The sequence below is a fragment of the Fusarium subglutinans genome (genome assembly GCF_013396075.1).
Source record: "Fusarium subglutinans strain NRRL 66333 chromosome Unknown NRRL66333_c0000005, whole genome shotgun sequence".
NCBI lineage: Eukaryota > Fungi > Ascomycota > Sordariomycetes > Hypocreales > Nectriaceae > Fusarium > Fusarium subglutinans.
The window spans coordinates 472,400-490,999 of NW_023502068.1; the positions used below are offsets into that span (position 1 = coordinate 472,400).

Consider the following 18,600-nt stretch of genomic DNA (forward strand, 5'->3'; position numbering starts at 1 on the left):
ACAAAGAATGAGGACCACGAGCCTAGCCTGGTTGCAGTGAGCGTCCCGCTCATATGTAACATCATTTGAATGACGATTCTCTCCAGCCAGCAAGGTTCAGGAATTGGAATAACTTCTTCGTATCCAAGGGTTTGGCAACTGGACAAGACAATTCCGGACTCCGCATTCTGTGGTGGCTAGCCACATAGTACCGACTCCGTACCAAGTTACGTATAAAGAAACCCACAGCCGCGAAAAGCGACAGCCGCCTCTTTGATGTATGCCCCCGCTCCTTAATCTGATGTGGGATGCCGAGGGGTCATCGGAGTTAGATCTGACCACCTTGGAAGATCTATATGAATTTCTGTGTCGTCCACGTGTATGCATAGAATATCAAGATTCCGCCTCGAAATGGGAATATGAAAGGCTCGTCGCCTGACCGCAGCATATGCGGTGTCAGAGACGTCACGCAGGTACCAGAGTGTTCTCTGGCGGTCCAGCGATCGGAGGTCCATTCTGCACTCTAGCAGACTTGCTTGAACACGCCTGGCTGCTGCTACTTACTTGCATCTGTCACTGTCACTCTGCCGCATCTCTGGGGAAGAACCAAGAGTGAATCAGGGGCTGGTGAATTGGCTGATAATGTCCTGAGATCTGTGGGGATTACGATATTGATGTACCCTGTCACTGCTCACGATACAATATACAGTACGAGATGCAGCGTACATATAACTTCCTGGGGAAATTAACTACAGCCTCTTGGTCCACTATCGATCAACAGTTTACTCCGTATTACCAACAGACTCTCCACATAGGCACCAAAGGAGTGCCTGATATCTTCGGAGATGTCAAAGAGAGGTCTCATTCCCGGGCTATATATGCAACCTTGACTACCCAGTACATATCTAGTTAGTATATGTGTCTACTCTGTACGGGCTGTGCGACTTCGGCTCTTGGTCACTCAAGCAGGAGATGCTTTGTAGTTACCTAGCCAAGACCAACAAGTTGCACAGAGGGGCAGATTGGTTTGCGCCCGTTGTCAGTCTCGAATTGATAGACTACCTAGTTAGGTAGTCAACACTGGACGGACATCACACATAGAATAAAACAACCAAAACGAGAGGCCAACATGAAGAAGCTCAGCTCGAGACAGTGCTGGATGTCTCGAGTTTGCACCGTTCCCCAAGTCACTCGAAAACAGACCGGAATCCTTGTCTGGGTTTGTCTAAGACTCCAGACATCCCATCGGGACCCCATTGCCCGCCCCCACCATCCCGCATCTTTATATGCCTACATGATTGGCTCTTGGCGTTATAGCGGAATTCCCCCAAACAGGATTTTGGCTCTCTGCTGGCTTCACACCCCGACCCTTGATCTGGTAGGTTCCAGCAGCTTTTCTAGAAGCCTGCGCCCCTGCATCCTTGTGGTACGGCGGAGTGAGCTTGGACCAAGCTGTCAGGCTTCTGATTGCCCGCAGAAAAACTATGTGCCAGCTCTTGCATATGAATCAGCAGCGATGCCTCTGTGGGATGCGCGAGCCTCAGCAGACTTTGTGACTTTCAATCCTCAGTTTTCCTTTTAGCATCCGTGCTTCTTAGGTAAGTTTTTACCCCATGCTCAGAGTGGAATTGGATGATCATTGCAAAGCTACTACGGAGTACATATGTACCATGCAGACTAACGAAATGTTGCTGATCAGCGTTCAAGACCTTGGCCACGTCTACCTACCTATATGGAGTTGGCCGCTCGTCCATGGAATGAGGATTCGCTACCACCTACCAGGAAACGATGATTCGCCTACAAGACCGACCCGAGGAGATTTGTTGACCGGTTCCGTTATGTGGTTAACTACTAACCTCACTAACGACACCGGCAGTTTTACGGATGGCTCATGGCTGTACGTATCCGTTCACATTTGTTTTGTTGGCGATGGATGGGGCTCATCTGCGACGCTTGACGGTAGCCAGAGCCTAGGTTGGTATGTATGTTGGACGCGATGCCCAAAGAGTCTTGGGTTCAATCTGCACGTCGACTCTTGCAATGGCGCTTCCGCCTAGCCGCATCTGCTTCGATCCATGGCCAATCTCCTCGTCTCAGGTCAAGGCAAGTTGTAAGAGGGTGAGGGTCGCCCTTGTCATGTGTTTCTTGAGCCTCTCCGGATGGATACTCGCAGGCAGGCCCATTACTTTACCACCATCTGCTCCGAGCGAGCGAGCGAGCAGAAAGTGTGAAATGGTTTGAGATGAATTGATGCGAAAATGAAACAAAACACGAAGCCCTAATCAAGCGTTGAAAGGTTAAGCGCCACGAAAAACCAAAGTCGAGAATGGAATAGCACGGAGGGGAAATGAACCCGCTTGAGAAGTTGAGATTGGCAAAAGACAGTTATGGACCACGGCATTGTTAGTTATTAGCAAAGTTTCCTGGTCTTGTCAGACACAGTAGAGCCTCGTCTCCCAGGGGCTACCGCTTTCAGGCACGGCACGGCGCATGAGGTGGGCTCGGTATACCAAGGGCAGCCGCGGTTGTTGGTGGGCAAAGTTGAAAGGAGTCTCCAAACGGGCCGGCTTGTCATGATTCTCCATTTATTAATATGAAAATGAAGTGGCTACCCAAGGTATCCATGGATTGAGAGAGCGTGAGCCTGTGAGGACAGGTCAACGAAGTGCGGTACGGTGGCCGGGCCGTTGGCGACCGTAAAAGGCAACTCGAGCGTGACCTCAAATGATTGGTCTAGACGCGGTGCCTTGTCTTGCCCTGAAGCTTCTATTGGCTTAGAAGATATTCGAGAAAGGGGACATGTAATTGGTCACTCAGCCATCGGTTAATCACAACCACCCCCACGCTGACCAGGCCAAATTGCAAAATCAAAACTCGCCCATATCTTTCACAAGTTGAAAATTTTTCCCTTTGCAACCACAAAAGCTCACAAAGTTGGGGTCAACCGCAACCACAACCACAACCATTCCACTGGGCGCCACGAGGTATTCAACAAGATATACCACACTTGGGCGCTGATCGCCGACAGCGGCTGCAACCCAAGGCTATCATTGCGTCGATTTTATCGTCATGATCTTGAGCTGTCTTGGAAGCGGCCGCCTCCGACACGGCTACGTGCATTTGGATTCGAATGTCGGATGCGAAATATGCTGCCCGCCATGGCTGGGATAGCAATGCATCTAGCCCTCGCGTCGCAGCTATTCGCCATCAAGCATGGCATCATCTTTGCATTTGCCTACTGCTCTCGGAGAGCCTCAAGCACGAGGGAATGCTACAATAGGGTTTCCGTGACACTAACATGTTCCCAACAGTTTCTTGCTTGTAATTGTTTGCCAGCAACCGCGTTGAGATTTCCTCAGCGTGGTAATCGGCATTCAGTGTCTGCTCTCCATAGACCTGGATGTTTTTGCTCTGGCATAGATAAATCCGAACTCGTTGCTGGGCACCCGACTTTGAGAATGTCGTCTTGACTTCATGGACAAGTCGGGAATCAGCTGTAGGCACATAAAGAATGAATTGATTCTGTAGTATTTTGATATCCAGCCAGGTCGATAGAAACGACCAGTAGTTTTTGATGATAGCAACAGCTCCAATAGCTGCGAGCCTCGATGAATCGGCAGTTGACACATTGGTTGGGATCATGAGGGCTACCTTGCATCATGAATGTGGCTTGCGTCGCGTGGGATTGACGGCGATAGGTAGCTACTGGTCTCTATACCCTGCCTGTCTCGTGTCTTTCTGGTCACTCGAGTAGTTGCAGTATCTAAATCTCACAATCACTCTCACTCATTCGCACATTGAAACCGATCATCAACGATCGGCGGGGTGTTCCGAACCGGGCGAACGGCGTCGCCGATTGGTAACTAGGAATTTGGGTGTGAATAGCTCCCGAGATGTTAACATGGAAGTCGATTGATTGATTACAGCACTTGCTTGATCTACCTTGATGACTTGCCTTGTTTGAACAACCATGCTGACACATTACGGGAGACTAAGGGAACTAGAACAACTGGTTTTCGTCTCGTGTTGCATTTGCCGTGTTTCGGAGCGAACCACGACGAGAAGAAGCTGGAACTTGGGCTGTCTGATGCCAAAACCATCCGAAGCTGGCGGGTCGGGTCTACTTTGGTCTAGAGGATCAATCATTATCAAGTAGACTTGACTTTCCTTTTACTTTACTTTGCTTGTGCTTATGCTTGTGCTTGTGTTCGTCCGTGCGGTGCTTCTATCTGGTTCAATCACACAGGTCTCACAGGGCTTGCCATGCTGCCAGTGACGTGACGAGCACGGCTGGGTCCGATGAGATGGAAAGAGGTGCCATATGCAGCAGGTGGTGGCCGATCACTGGGACTTAGAAGATGGTGTTGTCGAGGTTCATGATCCTTTTGAGAGGACAAGTACCTATGCAATTGGGTCTGTTATGACGCCGGTCGATCGGCCGACAGGAAAGATGAGGGCATGGCCGTTGATTGATTTCAGTGACAAAAGCAGTAATTGCTCAGTCATTCACTGAATTCCGTATAACTAGAAGCCCAAGTATCGTATATAGAGGATCTTCTAAGGCTTGGCCTTTGCTAGGTTTCGATGGTGTGCTCCATCTCCAACCTCTCGGTCCCCTTACGGAATGGACCTCGGTGTTTTGGGGCGGAAGTGGCGGGGCTGGGTTGCTTTGAGCTTGAGCTTGAGTTAGAGCTTCACGATTGCAATTCAACCTCGTGTGAGTCTCGTATTCTATTGCATCGGAGAAATACATACATAGACTCGCTACTCATCAAGCCTCAAGAGATATATCTCGGCTTAATTAAAACGCCTTTCATTGGATACCCTGCTGAGCATAGGACAGAAAGGCCCGATATATCGACATCATGGCAGACAACAGGTACCTAAGATGCACCGATCATACGGATACTGAATTGCGCATAAGTCACGTCTAGACTATTACTCTTGCTAACATGTACATCTGTGATAGCCGCGTTGATATCATCTTCATCGGTGCTGGCGCCGTTGGTTGCTTCTACGCTTCACGCCTTCATCATGTAACGTACCCAAATTCATGATAACCTACATAGGTACACTCACTGACCATCATAATAGCCATCCCAGAATATTCACGTCTCTCTCGTAGCTCGCTCTAACTATGCTGCTATTCAAAAAGACGGCGTGAAGCTTCTGACACGAAGCTTTGGTGATTACATCTTCAACCCGGACACGGCTTTCCCCTCTGTCGATGCTGCTGCTCGCACTTCATCAGGCGCAAAGCGAGACTGGCACTATATCTTCGTTACAACCAAGGCTATTCCAGATATCAGCGATGACTCATCCATCATCGAGCCCTTGGTAGGCCCAAAGTCTTGTATCGTCCTCATCCAGAATGGTGTCGGTGTAGAGGAGCCCTTCCGCAAACGCTTCCCTAATAACCCCATCGTCAGCGCTGTTACCGTTATTAGTGCAGAACAAACCTCACCTGGTACTATTCGTCAGAACCGCTGGACGCGTATCAGCATCGGACCTTACACAGATGGTTTAGCCTCCAAGGACTCGGAGCTAGGCCGTCGTGGCACAGAGTCGACTGAAGCACTGCGTCGTTGGTGGACAGAACTGGGTGGTATCAAAGACGTGGATCCCCATGATGAAGTCGGTCTTCAGACTGTGCGGTGGCACAAGCTCTGTATCAACGCAGCCATGAACCCCTCCGCTGTGCTCTCAGGTGGCCGTGGCAATGCCGACATGGTAGCAGATGACGAGCTCCAGCGACATCTCCTAGGCGTGATGCATGAGATTCGAGATGCTGTGCCCAAGATCCTCGGCAGACCTTTCCCGGATAGTATGGCCAAACCTGACAAGATCGTTGAGAGCACAGCCCGCAATAAGGGCGCAAGGCCGAGCATGCTGCTGGACTGGGAAGCAGGCAAGCCTTTAGAGCTTGAGGTGATATTGGGTAATCCTGTGAGGATTGCAAGGGAGAGAGGTGTTGAAATGCCTAGGTTGCAGAGCTTGTATGCGCTTTTGAGGTCAGCGCAGGCCATGAGGAAGAGGGAGCAGACCAAGGGGAAGCTTTGAGTTGCAATCTTGTTCAGAAGACGAGTTGCAGTGCTACATCATCTACCAAGATCGAGACAGAGGTTGTGATAGACATATTCGAATTGCCCACTGCTGGTTATTTATCCATTACAACTTCTATTTCGGTGCCATACAAATCGCTCTGTTCTCATGATACCAGCGTCAACGATACAGTCACTTGCCTTTTTCTCAACAGATGTGTATCTTGAATTGAATTCAAATAATAAGCTCCATGCCGTAGAAAGGACACAAGGCTGGTAAAGCCCTTGATGTTAAATCATGTGTCAATATCCTCAGCTTGGTCCCGAGTACCGAGAATGAACATTGACTATTGCGGTTACGACAAGGGAGTGCATATAAGATTGTTAAAGCAGGTTCCTAATATACTATGAGGCGCTTTAAGCCAATACCCGATACTGATCTCTCTCTCTCTCTGTGTGTGTGTGTGTGTGTGTATGTCTGTCTCTGGTGTTGCATCTTGACTCTCCGGCCTTAATAGCCGCCGCTCCCTGCTTTAAATCATAGTGTGCAACGGTAATAAAACATCTTTATTTTTCAATGTGATATAACTTTGATAGATTAGTTGCTTTTCGTTTCATAAACTGTCTTTTATCAGCACTCGCAGAGTCACCAAACGCAGATCTCTCAGCCACTCAACACCAACTCACAGGAATACTCATCGAAATTTGACATATTATGTGTTTTATTAGTGCTCGATGGTAGTATAAAACAAGGTAATATCTTCATTCACTGTAGACCGATCACAGCTAAACTTGTTTGGCTCTAAGCTCTGAGTGCCATCTCCCTGGACCTCGTCTTACCCAGCTGTTTGTTGGCAACCTCAATAGTATTATCAGTGGAGTAGATTCTTGTGATACAAAGCAAATTTGAAGTTTCATTAAGAAACCTGATTATTCGGTGTACCGAAAAAAGGAGTATGCAATAGAACCCATTTAAAGTAATAGACTTACGTTTCCTCTGGGATATGGCCCCTGAGTAACAAGAACGGTAAAAGCTGACGAATAGTAGGAAACCATCGATACAGCTATAATCCATTCCTAACATTTGCCAGACCATGAGGTGTTCTTCTTAGTACAGTAACTGTATTATCGCCCAACAATTAAGTAAATAGAGTCCTAACCAGATTATCTGGACAGCGTTAAGATAAATCACTGGCATAAGATTGTAATTCGGTATCTTGCTATATCTCATAATACCTGCTCAGTGGTACTGTACTTCTATCTGTCTATTATAAAACTCATCTGAGTACTTTACAGCGTACTGTAAGGCGCTGGGGATTACTTGTTTGAAGGGCCAGGACGAGCCATTTCAGGATCTCCTGCACTGAGTGTTTGTTTGTCTAATAGATAAGCTTCTTGGTTGATTATTCTTAGTCATGTCTCTAATAATGTATTCTCGTATGATGAACTAAATCCCCTGAGTGAGGAAATCCCCCGTTAAAGGGGAAGATTATAAAATTAGTATAGCAGAGGCAGTTGTTGAAGGGAAGACAGAGCTCGTTCATCAGAACAAATACCCTCTGTATTACCATGAGTCTTTGGTTATGTCTTAGCTGGTTCATTGACTTTATTCGAGGTCCCAGTCCTGGCTTTGACGATCAAAGACTACATAAACGTCATAAGGGTTCACTACGTAAGTGTTTATATTTAGAAACAAACCAGATCTGATAAGATACGCGCAGGTTATCAGAGGGCAGCACGGATTAGGTCTTGGGATATACCATTACCGGCGAGACACCCTTAAAGTTCTCAGGTTGGTTAACATCAAGGCTGAGTGATATCATGTAAATCTTGTATTCTTCTGTCCAGCTGCTATCCCCTTAAGCAACAAGACCCACAAGTCAAATACCAGTTCACTGAATAGAATTGTAACATTCAATTCCTCTTGATCTTCCCTGTCATTGAATGCTACAAGCTCCTTCAGTAGGCGCAGACGATAGTGGCTACTTATCTTCATTGGCTTCAATGAAGCGCCTTTAACCAAGTGGTGCGTGTGCTAACAGAGGGCATGAGGGAAAATGGATAAGGTTGACTGGATATTGACGGTGATCCTTCTGTCTATCCTCCACGTGTGTGCATATATGTGTTTATGTCGTATATCACGCTGATGAAGTGGCACCAGAGTGAGGCGGTTATTTGTGCTTGCAAATGAACACGAAATACACGAGATACTTCATCTCCCGCCCTGTTTTCTCGAAGTCTTGCCCCTAAGTACAGCTCAGCTACGGCGCAGTCGTATTAAAGTGATCCCTTGATCAGCTTTTCCAACAACTTTACCGTCTTACTTCAGACCTCCGGCGCTCGGGACTGAGGCCTCTGTAGCAAAAGGAAGTGTTCCCAGCTCGCCTTCTAGCCCATAATCCCATCGCTTTCAAGGAGCTGAAGCTGAGATGAGGGCTGGCGATTAGCCAGGATTAGCTCGATGAAGCTACTCGTTTCAAGCTCCGTAGATCGACCAATCGAGATAAAGAAAGCTTGACCGACCAATGATGTTGAAATATGACACTACGCAACTAACCATGCATAACATATATAGCTAGGAATAACCATGCGAGGACACTCTTTCGTCTTGGGCTTTCGCTCGTTCTCGAACGTTGGATCGCCAAAGCTGTCATATCTCACAATCTCCATCTTAACTAATCTAGAGCTTGGACGATTTCGTGGCATAACCTAACCCACTCACTTCACTGTTAGGCTTTTTTGCTCTGTCCGAGACTAGGATATCCATGGATGATAATTGACAGCTCGTTCACTAGCCATACTTCTATGTTGGGCTAGACATGGTTGTATTTGCTTGGCAGGGCTATTATCGATGCCAGAACTTCGCGTCTACGGTGGAGAGTGACGACTATTGAATAGGCAAAGCACGGATGGTCCCTGATGGTCTATCTTAATTTCTCGTTTCCTTTGTCGTACTTGAAAACCCGGCTTGAATAGTCATCCAATCATCACGTCCTAAAGGAGGGTTCTGGCTGTACGGGGACGTCAATACCTAGGATCACTAGTGGAGACGACTTGGTGTGGCTGGCTACTTATTGCTAATTTTACAGTTTGACACACAGTTCTCAAGATACGTTCGATAGACTGCCTAATTTGGTCTTATGGGTAAGAAGCGGTGATGATCTCTCAGGCCCCAAGGGTATAAGAGAAAATTCGCCCAGTCGATTCACGAATACAGGGTAGGTTTAGAATCGTGTCGACAGGCAACATGTACGGCTGTCGAATAATGGCTGAAAGCCTTGATAATACTAAACTGCTGTGACTCATGGTCCTTGTACTCTTCTAGATACAATGTCAGGGATATTCATTAACCACAGAACACGGGATCGAATAGGGATATAGCCAAAGCTTGATACAATCATTCGAGAGCGTCGTATATACCGAGACCGAGGCAACGGAGCAAGAGGTTTACTTTGTGGTGTGTCGTTGAGCGTTCTCCAAATTTCATGCGGGGTCAAGCCGTTAATAATTGAAGGGGTTTAATAGTCGCAACGACTAAGCGGTTTAAGCTTTTATAGATTCAGGGTCTTCGCAACGGTGTTTGAGTTTTTCAATCACCCAGCATAGTATATATATGTGCATAGGTGTATGTATTCAAACCAATGTTTTATTCGACGCTTGAGATCTGCATGCTCTCGCACTGTCTTAGCGCTGGGGAGCTTATTTTGGCGTCTCTATGTATGGACCCGGCCTGAGATGTTTCCCTCATGAGCAGGGGTCAGGCGAGAGCCTCTCTGCTGCACTGGTCCAAAAATTCGGCCTTCTAGCAAGAATGTCACTTGATGATTTGAGCTTTGCAGAGCCAAACAGAGTCAGAGATTTTATTCTGTGGATATATATCAAGCCAGTCTCTCATCAGCCTTTGAAGCTCCGCATGCCGTGCAGAATCGGGTCTTGCTGCCCCTCATATCCAACGGATGGTCGTTCCTATTAGGTGTTACCCTTCGGAGCACCTCCGGAACGGTGTTTGGTCTTGGCACTGGGCTCCTAGGTGCATGTAGCCTAAACTGATGGTAGTTAGTAAAATGAGATGATTAGAAAGGGAATCTCGTGGGCAGGCGGTAACGCGGACACGAGAAATCCCCAAATGTCAGTGTCAACCGTCTTAGATTTCAAGGGCCATTGTCATAAATGGCCCACATAGTAAAGAGATTTCTCGACGGCGGCCTACAGCCACGGCAACTGAATGTACAGTACTAGGTAGATAGACATCTGATAGGTCCTGAGGTTGTGTTACTTGGGGGATCCAACGACATAAATTCCGGGCAGTGGAGATGAGATATTTGTAGCTCCGAGGAACAATGCGAATCTTTCAAACTTGGTTCCTCGGACAAATCATTTCCTCTCCAAGAAAAACAACCAGTCCCCTTTGACGTTGAAGTTGAAAGCAAAGTTGGACTGTACGCTGGATTCTTGGCGGAATGACGGATTATTAAACCAAGTGGATCAAGGATTGTAACGCCACCTGTGGCTGTTACAATAAGATCTGCATTCAATGAGATAAGTGTCATGATCCCAAACTACTTCACGAGTTCTGATTTGCCAAACCATCCATGCACATCCCCAAATCCGGAGAGGAAGCACCGGCTTGGATGATGTCACGATCGTATGTGGCGCACCCACTGTGTAAGACGTCAGGGCTGAGAAGCCCATCCAACATGGATAAACGACCCTTACAGATATTGCATGTCGCATTGTAGCTTGTGGCACAAATGCCGAACTTGGCTGGCACTGGCCCCGTGGTGTATGAGGATACTGAGATACGGTTATTTTGTGCGCACGATATGTCCAAGACCCCTGTAACAAAGATCGGCGACGGGCTCGTAAACTTTGCCTCTCTCACCTGATTATAGCAGTACCCCTACAGAGTACATAGCCTTGAGAGAGTCGAGCAGAGTGAGTGGCAGACGGGTAAGGGTTAGGAAGCGCCATGCCCTGAACCAGGACCTGGCCTGGGACAGATGAGGGGTCCAATTGCTTCCTGGTGCCATTCTTCAGGCTAGCAAAACACCTACGGCTGACTGCTAGGTCTTGGAAAGGCTTAGGTCGTCCTGATCGCTGATTCACGACATGGTGCAATTGTCGAGCGGTCTGGCTGGTCTGTTTGTAATCCCTGTTTCATGATCTGGGAATGCCATCAGCATTTGCAAGGCGGATGATACATATATGGCTTGATGCAGCTGTCAGGGGAAAAGGAGCGTTTTATGCCAGCTGTTGCTGAAAACAGCAACATGCAACGGTCGACTCTAGAGTCCTCGATCCCCGTCAAAGTGAATGTTTCGCCGCATCTCGGGCAACTCCTAGTTCGTACTGTAGAACAATGACAACTGCAGTACGGAGTATGGTTGTAGTGTGCTTTCAAATTAGCGCACGGGTTTCAAGGTTAGTTTATCTCCCGTGAAAGACCAGCCTATGATGCTATCATGCTATGTACGTACATATAGGTACGTGTACGGCCTTCGGGCTGACGAGAGTCAATATTTATCTCAGAGTCGTGTATCCGTACTCCGTATTTCTGTTGAATCTAGGGTTCTCTGACACTTGCCGATCTCGCTTCAATGTGCCTGAGAAGCCTGCCGAAGGATCAAGGCAAGGCTGTGGATGTGAAGCGATCAAAAACGATGATCAGTACTCCGTAAGCCCAAACTGAACCGAAAGGCCCCATTGAAAAGGTCATGGGGGCAATCTTTGAAGACTGGAGCCAAACTACTCTACGATGGCAGGGCATGTTTCTTCAAGTTGCCGCTGGTTTCATAGAGGGGAGAGCATACCCTGCATACCTAATAATAAAAGCGAGAATGCCGTGAAAAGCTCGTTTCCCTATAGTGACACTGTACGGTTCTCCTCCCCTGGCTGCTGGAATCTATGGCTTCGTGGTGGAGGGTTGTTTCGGGTTCGAAAGGTCTTGGGGTCATCGAAAGCACCAAATTGTCCACCACGAGACCCTTTCCATCAATGGCGAGAGCTGATTTGTCTACAATACCTACCTAGACAACAAGACGGAGGGCATTGGAAGAAGGTGTCTACATACTGTGAGCTGGCCCCAGCTCAATCGTGAAAAATGCATCTGCAGTGCATCGTGGGCCTGAGTGGGAACCTGAAGGCCCAGGCCTGGACCAGGACCTACCTGGCTGGGCCTGAACCTGAGCCTGAGTGGGATGGCGGATATAATGGGATTTTCAAGGGATAAGGATGGGATTCTGAATAGTCTTGGCAATGCAATGCGGTGTTTCGCTGAGCGAGAGTGGGAAAACAGACAAGATCGACGGAGCTAGTGAGCAAGAGGTGGGCTGTCCTTGTCTTGCCTTGCCGTCTAAAGGTACATATGTACCTAGGTACTATTAGGTAGGTACTCAGATACTCTGCTTCATGCCCTGTGCTGCCCCGGGGGCGCCCATTCCCACTTGATCCTCAGCGCTGTGGCCACTGGACTGCCCGGGCTGGCTCCTCTCCGGCAGGTGTCAACTGTGAGGGGTCACACTGTACTGTGCTGTGCTGTGCTGTGCTGTGCTGTGCTGCATCGAAACTCGCCACCTCCACACAATCAACCAACAACCTACAAGCACCTTTTGTCCTGTGCCAAAACCTCCCCCCCGGCCAGAAGCTGCCACCTCGGGCTGGCAAATTAATATTCTCCTTGCCCTGAAATTCGCCTCGCCTTCTTCTCGATTTTCCTTACCTCGTCATTTGGACTGGTACTACGTATCAATCGATAAATCAATCGCCTGAACACTCAGAGCCTTCGTCACTCCTTCCGCATTGGGATACGCCATCGCAGCCCTTTGCCATCTACCGCGCCTATATTCTATTTGTCTACCGTGATAGCTCCGTTTCGTTTCATACGCCTTGTCTGGTCTGTCTGTTTGTTCTATAGAGGGCAGTTCTAAGCCTGAACCCTTGTTTGATATCGGATTGGATGGGAGGCTCTTCACTTCCACTTGGATATTGCTCCTCCCATCAACACTACCTACCCTCCTCACTCCATCATTGTGCATGTAGCTCCCACGCTGCTCCTTCTGGCAAACAACCTATCAACCACGATCACGACAACACCACGGACGATTTTTCACTTCACCTGGGCTACCCCAATCGTTCGATCTCACGACATCATCCTAGGCTGTCTCCCTAATAACTTTTACGATATCGGTTATAACGGGAATGCGCGACGCTACTTTATAGGACCGTCCTCACCTCTCCCTCGAGCATTCTCTTCCCACCCTCTTTTGCCTCTCAGCTTTCATCCCTCAGCATCCGCTTCGCAACTGTTAGGTTAGCGATCAGACAGAATCGCCATGGATGCGCCTCACGAGATGGACGACCAGGACGTCAACCAAGCTCAGCCTGAGAAGCAAGGGCAGCCAGAGCAGGAACAACAAGAGCAGCAACACGACCCCTCGTCTACGTCTCCTCCAACCTATACTTCTTACCCTCCTCCACCTCAGTCTTCGACAGCATCTTCATCAACATTCAGGCCCATGGGCCAAGACTTGCCAAATTTGCGAACAGGTCCTTCCGATGCAACTCCAACACGCACGACCCGGGCTGTCTCATCTGCTGCTCCTAGCGAGCAGAATAGTATTGCAAACTCGGATCCGCCATTTTCTCCTTGGAGTGTTGGATCAGACAAGCAATTGGGATATCACTCTGCTGCTTCAGATATTTCTGGAGATCGAGTCTTCCCTATACGATCCGTCATAAGCGTCAACCCCAACTCGAGTAAGATTGCCAGTGAGGAATATTTTTCGGTTTTGCCTGATCGCGGTGGCCGAAGCATTCCTGTCCACGTCCCAGGTGCTGCTCGAGCTGACACGGGACCAGATCTGAGACGATCTGACACCGTCCCAGCTAATTACCATTCACGAGCCCATAGTGAGCGTATCAATGCCCTCATGCGGAGGAAGAACACCCTGAGCGGTCCAATGTCCAGCATTCAACTAGACGCAAACCGCCATGGAAGCAGTACAGCACCACTTGAGCTCGATATCTCCACTTCCGACAATGAAACAGAAACAGAAGAATCCGGGCCAATGGGTCACAGCGCACCTGAAGCTGCACCTTCTGGACACGAGGCTGACGTGTCTTCTGCGGGACAATCGAGTGCTGATGTCCCCCTTGTCACCTCTCGCTTCACCCACGTTGTGACTGGTGATGGCCACGCAGTTATCACAGGTCGCGATGGTGTACTTCAGCGCTGTGAGGATGAACCAATTCATACTCCTGGGGCGATTCAAACATTCGGCTCTCTCGTTGCGCTCCGTGAAGAGAACGATGGCTGCTTCGTCGCTCGATACATTAGCGAAAACTCTGAGCGAATGCTGGGCTACACTCCCAAGCAACTATTTCAACTCAAAAACTTCTTGGACATTTTGACGGAGGAACAGCAGGATAATCTTCTTGACCACATCGATTTCATTCGTGACGAAGATGCGGATCCAGCCGTTAACGGGCCTGAAGTTTTTAGTTTGTCGATACGGTCCCCTAAGCGTAAAAGCACAAAACTCTGGTGTGCTATTCACATAAATCCGGCACATCCTGATTTGATCATCTGCGAATTCGAGCTAGACGATGACGCTGAATATCCTCTACGACCAGTTGATGAGTTGACGCCCGACACCCCACACGACACCCTCCAGTCAAATCCGACACTGGAAGAAATCGAAGACAGCACAGAGGTTCTCAGCAAACCATTGAGGATATTGAGGAGTGCGAGAAAGAGGCGGGGCGAGCAAGGTGCCATGCAAGTCTTTGACATCATGTCCCAGGTTCAAGAGCAGCTCTCCTCAGCTCCCAATTTGGAAGCGTTCCTGAAAATCCTTGTGGGCATAGTCAAAGAATTGACTGGCTTCCACCGTGTCATGATCTACCAGTTCGACTCTTCCTTTAATGGGAAGGTCGTAACAGAACTTGTCGACACATCAATGACAAGAGATTTGTATAAAGGCCTCCACTTTCCCGCATCAGACATTCCACGGCAAGCTCGCGATTTATACAAACTCAACAAGGTCAGATTACTTTACGATCGGGACCAAGACACCTCCAGAATAGTTTGCAGGACTAAGGAAGACCTGGACGTTCCTCTGGACATGAGTCACTCCTACTTGCGAGCCATGTCTCCTATCCATATTAAATATCTCAAAAACATGGCAGTGAGATCGTCCATGTCGATATCGATTAATGCTTTCAACGAGTTATGGGGCCTCATTTCTTGCCACTCGTATGGTCATCACGGCATGCGAGTATCTTTTCCAATCCGGAAGATGTGTCGCCTTGTCGGTGACACCGCGTCCAGGAACATCGAGAGACTATCCTATGCTTCACGGCTACAGGCTCGCAAGCTGATCAACACTGCACCTACAGATAAGAATCCCTCTGGATACATTATTGCGTCTTCAGAGGATCTTTTGAAGCTATTCGATGCCGATTTTGGACTGCTATCTATCAAGGGCGAGACCAAAATCATGGGTCTTGTCGAACAAAGCCAGGAAGCCCTCGCGATGCTGGAATACCTACGAATGCGACAACTTACCTCTGTCGTTGCATCGCAGGACGTCAGAGAAGACTTTCCAGACCTACGGTATCCACCTGGTTTCCAAGTTGTAGCCGGTCTACTCTATGTACCCCTCAGTGTTGGCGGCAGCGACTTCATCGTCTTTTTTCGGAAGGGCCAGGTTAAAGAAGTCAAGTGGGCCGGCAACCCCTATGAAAAGGATGTTCGAGAGGGTACTGCCGGCTACTTGGAACCAAGAAAGAGCTTCAAGACCTGGCACGAAACTGTTGTCGGCAAATGCCGTGAATGGAATGAAGAACAGGTCGAGACCGCAGCCGTTCTCTGTCTCGTCTACGGTAAATTCATTGAGGTCTGGAGGCAAAAAGAAATGGCTCTTCAAAACAGCAAGTTAACCCGGTTGTTGCTTGCTAATTCTGCCCACGAGGTCCGGACACCTCTCAATGCCATTATCAACTACTTGGAAATCGCCTTGGAGGGCAGTCTCGACCAAGAAACCCGTGAGAACCTGGCGAGATCCCATTCCGCCTCTAAGTCTTTGATCTATGTCATCAACGACTTGTTAGACTTGACCAAGACTGAGGAAGGACAGAACTTGGTCAAGGATGAGGTTTTCGATCTTGCAAGCTGTATCAGAGAAGCGACAGGTCCATTCCTGAATGATGCTAAACGAAAGGGGATTCATTACACCGTTGTTCAGCATCCTGGCCTCCCGCGATTTGTACATGGCGATGAACGACGAATCCGCCAAGCGCTTTCCAATGTCACTGCAAACGCGGTGGCCCATACGCATAGCGGCCACGTCAAGGTGGAAGTGTTAGTGTCAGAAGTCAAAGATCGACAAGCAGTGGTGGATTTTGTCATTGAGGACTCTGGTATTGGCATGAGTGCAAGCCAATTGGACACATTGTTCCGTGATCTTGAACAGGTCAGCTCAGAGGAAGCGCCAATGTCGGGCACGAAGCTGGAGGAGATGCCTCGCGAAATGAGAACATTGGGACTTGGTCTCGCTGTTGTTGCCCGCATTGTTCGAAACATGGATGGACAGCTTCGCCTAAAGTCGGAGGTTGGCCAAGGCTCACGATTCGTGGTTCAACTTCCATTCCTCCTTTCCAATGAGTATCCGAGCTCACGAGGAAACGAAAACGTTCCTACGAGTAGCCCAACAAACAAGTCGACAAATAGCGCAGAGTCTGCCAACACTGCAACATCTGCTCCACTTTCTCTGACAGCTGCTCAAGAGGGAGAGATTACACTTGTTGACAGGGTTAGTTCCATGACTTCAGCTGTCGAAGGAGGCGATGCATTGATGAAAGGAAGCCGATCAAGCCAAAGAAGTATGAGTAGCCGTGGTAGTCGTGGCAGCCACCAAAGTGATGCCGATCGACTCATTGATGCGATCTCGACGCCCCTATCTCTAAACGAAAGGGAAGGCGGTGAGTATCCTCTTCCTGGTAGTGTAAATTCAGGAGGAAGCTCCATGCGGCCCACATCCCGCGGGACTGTCGACCTCAGTGGCCGATCTGTGAGTCCTCCCCGGAGTCCTGTGGCATCCAAACCACGGAGCGAGCCTGGAAGCGCAGGGGTGGTGGATTCAAAAACTCCGATTCGTGCTGTCAAAATTCCGGACGAGTACAGCGATGTGCCTCAAAAACCACAGCCCAGCGAGCATTCCCGTGTCCTTTTTGAGATGAAGGGAAACGATCGCCCCGTGACCAAGGCCGCGACAGAGAGCGTTACAAGCGGAGGAACTCAGATGACTGAACCACAACATCTTGAGGTCCTTGTGGCCGAAGACGACCCAATCAACATGAAGATTTTGAGGAAGCGCTTGGAGCGAGTCGGTCATGGCGTGCATCATACTGTCAATGGCGAAGACTGTGCTGCAGCATATCGCGAACGATCAAAGGAGTTTGACGTGGTCTTGATGGATATGCAAGTAAGTCGTTCTATCTAGGTCTTCTCATGTAATTTACGTTACTAATATGAATAAGATGCCAATTGTCGATGGACTCACAAGTACGAAGATGATCAGGTCAATGGAGGCATCTGCGGAGCATCAAGGCCATTCGTCGTTGGCTAATTCAAATTATCGCATACCGATTTTCGCGGTTTCGGCTTCTCTCGTTGAGCGCGAGAAGCAGACCTACGTTGATGCCGGTTTTGATGGCTGGATCCTCAAGCCGATTGATTTCAAACGTCTCAACACTTTGCTTGCCGGTATTGCTGATGAGGATGTCCGCAAGTCTTGCCTATACGAATCAGGCCAGTGGGAACGTGGAGGGTGGTTTCTTCCAAGGGCCATTCTTGGTGGTTCGGTGACTAGCGACGAGACGACACCCAAGGCCGAACCTGATGCCAAAGATAAAGACATAGGCAACACAGTAGCTGCCGAAGAAGCCAAGGCTGAGGGCGATGCCATTGAGCCTGCAACCGGTACTTGAGACTACAACACAGCTGTACCAGCAAAGCTGTCGTTGGCCAACGACAGCTTCAGGCTGATGTAGAGCGTTCCCCATCTTCTTCTCATATATGACAGGGTCTCCTCGAAAAGACGAGCAGTTTCTCTCGAGTCTTTTGGCATATTCGATACACACACCCTCATATGCCATTTGACCGTGGCTGCTAGTTTCGTTTTCTTGTTCTTTTTCTCTTTAGCTTCATTCTCGCTATTCTTTTTTGTTTCAACGGTTTTAGCCCACGGGATACACGCACTGTACACGATAGATATGATGGGACTGGCAATGGGCAACAAGGCGTTAGGAGCTTTCAGGCGTTGAAGTACGCTTCACCATCGCAACGCTGTTTGATGCCACAGGCTGTCATTTCCGTGCAAACGAAAAAGTGCTTGTACGAGGGAGACACTCATAATCGCTGGCAGTCTACCACTTTGTTTTTGTTTTATTTGTTTTATCTTCTTCCCTTTTGTTAGCATAGAACGGACGAGAGACGAGGACCATGATGTACACGATTCCATGGGTTTAAGGACGGGGTGTTTGGTGATAGGAAAGGGGTTTGTTTTATTATTTGTTTCTT

General features: G+C 48.6%; 2 protein-coding genes across 2 annotated transcripts; both read left to right on the forward strand.

The window, feature by feature from the left end:
• Nucleotides 1-4,844: 4,844 nt before the first annotated feature.
• FSUBG_1196 (2-dehydropantoate 2-reductase) lies at nt 4,845-6,039 on the forward strand (the record flags this gene model as incomplete). Its single annotated transcript, XM_036676698.1, has 3 exons — nt 4,845-4,858; nt 4,949-5,015; nt 5,074-6,039. 3 exons carry the CDS (start codon nt 4,845-4,847, stop codon nt 6,037-6,039), a joined length of 1,047 nt encoding a protein of 348 aa, XP_036543364.1.
• Nucleotides 6,040-13,351: 7,312 nt separating this feature from the next.
• On the forward strand, nt 13,352-18,008 carry FSUBG_1197 (cyanobacterial phytochrome B; the record flags this gene model as incomplete). The annotated part of the gene is made up of 2 exons (XM_036676709.1): nt 13,352-17,503; nt 17,559-18,008. The coding sequence occupies 2 exons, from the start codon at nt 13,352-13,354 to the stop codon at nt 18,006-18,008; spliced, it is 4,602 nt and encodes a 1,533-aa protein (XP_036543365.1).
• Nucleotides 18,009-18,600: the final 592 nt, after the last annotated feature.